This window comes from Tarenaya hassleriana, unplaced genomic scaffold (genome assembly GCF_000463585.1).
Source record: "Tarenaya hassleriana unplaced genomic scaffold, ASM46358v1 Cleome39, whole genome shotgun sequence".
Classification (NCBI taxonomy): domain Eukaryota; kingdom Viridiplantae; phylum Streptophyta; class Magnoliopsida; order Brassicales; family Cleomaceae; genus Tarenaya; species Tarenaya hassleriana.
The window spans coordinates 11,653-16,562 of NW_010966822.1; the positions used below are offsets into that span (position 1 = coordinate 11,653).

A 4,910-nucleotide genomic window follows, 5' to 3' on the forward strand; every position below is an offset into this window, starting at 1 on the left:
CCATCATAATTAAAAAATGATATTTTAGACAAAATTTTATTTTTTTAATATGCGTGTTGAAAGCTAAAACGTCAAATAAAACTATACAGAAAGAGTATAAATTTTCTTACATTTGTGTCCTTTGTTTTTTATATTCCTGAGATATAAATGGTATGTACATAAAAGTTTATATTAGAAAAATCCGGACGAATATTTCTACATCTATGAACATATCATATATGGATAATTTAAGTTGATTTATATCTCTCATTTCATTTGTAAACTATTATACGAGAACGAAAATTTACCCCATACACATAATAAGAGCAGTGACGGCTGATTCTATAAAAAAAAAATTATGTTGTGTTTTTTTTGGCAAATGTAAACTTTGTATATATGGATGAAAAATTATGTTTTCTAAATGTAAAGTTTATGTTATTTCCGATATATACATTTAGGATTTGTAAATGGCAAAATAGACTCGAATAAAGTGTAACTAAAATATAGTAAAAATATTACAGACATAGGAGAAAATCTAATTTATTTTATTATATTAAATAATTATTTATTGATTTTTTTTAGAACTGTTATTAATATTTTAGTATTTGTCAGCCGGACGGGTTACGACTCGACTTTGAGCTGCAAAATTATATGCTTCGCCCAAAGCAAGAGGTCACAAGACAATATTTTTTTATAAAAAAATGCAATAAAAATGTTAGAATGGACCGTGCATGAAATTTTAATGTATATGTTTTTTTTAAGGATGTATGGTTTGGTATAAAATCCAAAACATTGAATACGGGAAAGTGCAACTCGAATAGATAAATAAGAAGTAATCAGATAAAATCACCCTTCGGAAAAAAAAAAAAAAGGTGAAGCAATTATCATCATCATACTTGACTATCAAAGTAAACCACATCTATCTTAACCTATACGATTGTTAACAAATCAATTAATATATTGAACAAACCAACCAAATAACCGTGTTATATTTTTTTTTTATAATCGATAAATTTATCGGATATTTGATCCAACTATATTTTTAGAGGATCCGATCCGATAAATATCCTTGTCTATATTTGAATTTGAACCTGAAATAAAAATATGTTTTGTATGTTTTTTTTATCATTACATTAACTAAATTGGTTGATAAATCATTATTTTAATTAGAAAAATTGAAAAAATTGTGACAAAGAAGATGGGATATTAGAAACCAAGTGTTTATGTTAGAGGTATGTATTCTTTCACATTATTTGGATATAAATTTTTTGAAATAAATTATTTCAAATAAAAATATAATAGCGAAATAAAAGAAATTATTAAATAAATATTAATAATAATAAATAAACAAGTGCGTAAATGGGGAAGTGAAGGTGGATGGATTCGGGAGGTTTTTTTACCAAACAATCTCTAATTTCTCTAGCGGTCGGACGTTTCGGGTTTCGAGTCAGAATTTTAATAGTTTAGTTCAGAAATAATTCATTCGATATTCTAAGATCTGTACCAAATTAGTACCGTATAATAATCGGTTCAGTTTCGGTTTTGGTACGGTTCGGTTTCGATTTTTGTTAAAAAAATTTAGATTTTTTTTTAAAAAATCTGTTTTCATGAATTTTATAAAGTTCGATTCGATTCGGTTCTGAAAAATTCGGTTCTATACCGTTCAAAAATTTTAAACTATACGGTTCGAAAATTTTTGATTCGGTATGGCTCGGTTCTTTGGAACCGAATACAAACATCAACCCCTAAATTTCTCGATGAAATAGGAAGAGGGTCACGAAGCTCGTTCTTCGACGATTAGACGAAAAAAAAGGGAGAATTTAAGATAACCCCAAAAATGAAAGTTGTCACTGTCGGCCGATCGGCTCAAGCTGGTATAATTACCCAAAGACGAACACTTTGAAGTCTTAAATGCTTTCTCCCTTAAAATGAGAACTATTATAATGCTCGAGTTTTGGCCATGGCGGTGGCTAAGTCGTCAAAGGGCTCTGTTTTTAATGCAAGCGTGGGTATAAATCCAGACCCTTTTCCTGTATTTCTTTTTGCTTCTTCCTCTCCTCTTTCTCCCCGTGTTATATCTCTATTCTCTAAAAGGCGACCACTTTCGCTGTTTCTCTCTAATCTGTTGTTGCGGCTGAGAACTGACCCAGTTCCATAAAGATTGGTAAGAAATTGAGGAAAAAGATTTGAACTTGTTCAAAGAGGGGCACAGTATCTGTAATGGGTGCCTTTCTCTTGATGCTTCTAAGCTCCAATCTCTGCTAAAATCTGGTTAGGGTTTCTTAGGAGACCGTTTCTGAGTGTCTGTACGGAAATCATGGTGTCCGTTGACTGTTTATGCACCTTTTTGAACTTCATCTCAGTACTTGATAGTGCTTCTGGCCAATACGATCAAATCATGGATTTGATCTGATTCTTTTGATGGGGCCTTATGTCTCGGGTAACTTTTATTACTCATCTGATCAAGCTGGTAGTCATTCCTTTCTCGTTATTCACGGTTACATTTCATGTTCTTAAATGTTCCTCAGGTGCCATTTGATTTCACTCCCGTGAATGTGCTTTTGTTGCAAGCCTTAATGAGATATACAGTGTGCTGGTCTTGGAGGCTGAAGCTCTCATGTTAAGGTACGATTCGGTAGAGAAGCTAATTCAGGACTTGGCTGTTTTGGTAGCTGTTCAGAAGCTGGAGAGACATGGATCACATAGGTGACAAAGACAAGTTTGCGGTAGAGAAGAACAGTAGTGTTAATAATGTAAGCTGTGATTCGGTTAACAAGCCAGCAGACTGGCGAGTCTGTGTTTCTAATCCAGTGTCTTTGCCTACGGATTCATATCCTCCAGGGGATCCTATGTCTGTTGGTCCATCATCTTTTTCTCAATCTCAGATGATGAATTCATTTAGTAAAGCTCTATGGCATGATCCCTCCAGTGTACAGACCACAGGGTTTGGCAGTTTCAGTGTCCAGACTGATGCAGGTTCTTCGGGTGTATTGGGTGTTGCAGATGGCAATCTTGGCTCTTTCAGGAATAATGTTGATAGACCTCTTGAAACGGGTTGGAATCTTTCTAATCCGTTGCCTAATGGAGACATTCTTCTTCTGCCTAATGCAAATGGGTTCTTCCCCCATAGCATGGCTCAGATCCCAGCTGATTCGGGCTTCATTACTCGTGCTGCAAGGTTTTCGTGCTACGGTAGTGGGATTTTTGGTGAAATGTTGAACCAACCTCTTGGAGTTCCTGAACCAATTGGTTTGTATTCTCAAGTGTGTGGAACAATGCAACGGCTGCAGGATATGCCAGTGGGAACTGTAGCCAAACAAGCTCATGGAGGACAATGCTCGGGGAATGAACTAAATGTCGGTGAACTTCCAAAGGATGCTTCTACGGCAGTAAGAGATGGGTTCAAGAATGATGCAGGAACTGTGATCCATGTTGGAGCCAACGAAGAAGTTAAAGTAGATAAACCTGGATGCAGTCATATGTCTGATGAAACTCGATCCAGTGGTGGTAATGGTCGAAATGAACTGCAAGTTGGGGAATTGAAATCTGGGGAAACCCCTTCCAAGTGCTTTGATAGGAAGAAAAGGAAAATAAATAGCCAGGTAAAGGCTATAAAGCACTCTTTTCTTTCCTGAATTCTTTGTATTTTCCAATTATTACATAGATAATCTCTCTGTCGGTACGGTTATGAGCCTAACCAGTCAAGTAGAGCTCTGCAGTCAGGTGAAGAACCAGACAACAATGGTGAGAAAAAGGAAAATTATGAGCGAAATACCAATTTGTCTCCTAAGAAGACAAGTGGAGGGAAACAAGCTTCTGATCCTCCAAAGGAAGGATATATTCACATGAGGGCTCGAAGAGGCCAGGCCACAAACAGCCATAGTCTTGCAGAAAGAGTATGGTTCTACGTCTTAAAATATGATATGAGCAATCTCTTCAAACTTCTTTTTGTTTGTGGTGCACTCTTGAATCTTAATTAGGTGTTTTTTTTTCATTTCTTCTCATTGCAGGTAAGGAGAGAAAAGATTAGTGAAAGGATGAAGTTCCTTCAAGACCTTGTGCCGGGTTGCAATAAGGTGAGGCTTCTAGATGATTATAGCTGTACGAGAAGAAAGCTATAGGCTCCATTTCTCGTATATAGTTGAAATGGATGTGTTGTGCAGGTCACAGGGAAGGCAGTTATGCTCGATGAAATCATTAACTATGTCCAGTCACTACAACGACAGGTCGAGGTATGTATATGCCTGTGGATATTTACCTATATCCAACTTTGTTCTCTCTTGTTTAATATTTGTGATTGATTCTTTATCAGTCTCATCTTATGAATTGTCCTTTTCCTCGTTTTTTTTTCAGTTCTTATCAATGAAACTCGCAACCGTAAATCCTCAGCTTGAGTTAAACCTCGATGGCCTCATGGCTAAAGAAGTAAGAAAGTTGAAACCCATCAGTTAGACTGACATATATTTTTATCTGATGAGCAGTTTGTATCATACAAAGCTCAAACTATGGTTTATATCCTATTGAGTGCAGGCCCTTCAGCTACGACCTGGTCCCTCATCTGCACCACCATTTCCCCAAAGCATCATGCCAATGGCTTATCCTCCTCTACCGCATCTTTCCCAACCTGGATTCATGGAACCGACTCTCTCTTGCATGAGAAATCCATCTGATGTCCTTAGGCAAACTGTCACTTCCCCATTGTCTCCCATGAATGAAGGAGGATTCAAGCGACCGGTATACTCCCTGGCTCTCTCCGTAAGTGAGTAGGGGAAGGTTTCAAGAAACACATCTTCAAGGGTAATCCCCGGCCCCTTCTTGATTGCCTTACAGTTCATCTTGAAGTTCGTAAGGTGAACATTCGGGTCCTCGTTTGGTCTCCCACGGAAACTCATGTTGTTGAGCATTTGGATGCATTGCGGTAGGAGTTCAAG

General features: G+C 36.8%; 1 protein-coding gene across 1 annotated transcript; it reads left to right on the forward strand.

The window, feature by feature from the left end:
* Positions 1-1,838: 1,838 nt before the first annotated feature.
* Positions 1,839-4,746, forward strand: LOC104823064 (transcription factor bHLH49-like). Its single transcript, XM_019203597.1, has 7 exons — positions 1,839-1,988; positions 2,508-3,581; positions 3,699-3,875; positions 3,990-4,055; positions 4,143-4,211; positions 4,333-4,404; positions 4,510-4,746. The coding sequence occupies exons 2-7, from the start codon at positions 2,673-2,675 to the stop codon at positions 4,744-4,746; spliced, it is 1,530 nt and encodes a 509-aa protein (XP_019059142.1). The 5' UTR covers positions 1,839-1,988; positions 2,508-2,672.
* Positions 4,747-4,910: the final 164 nt, after the last annotated feature.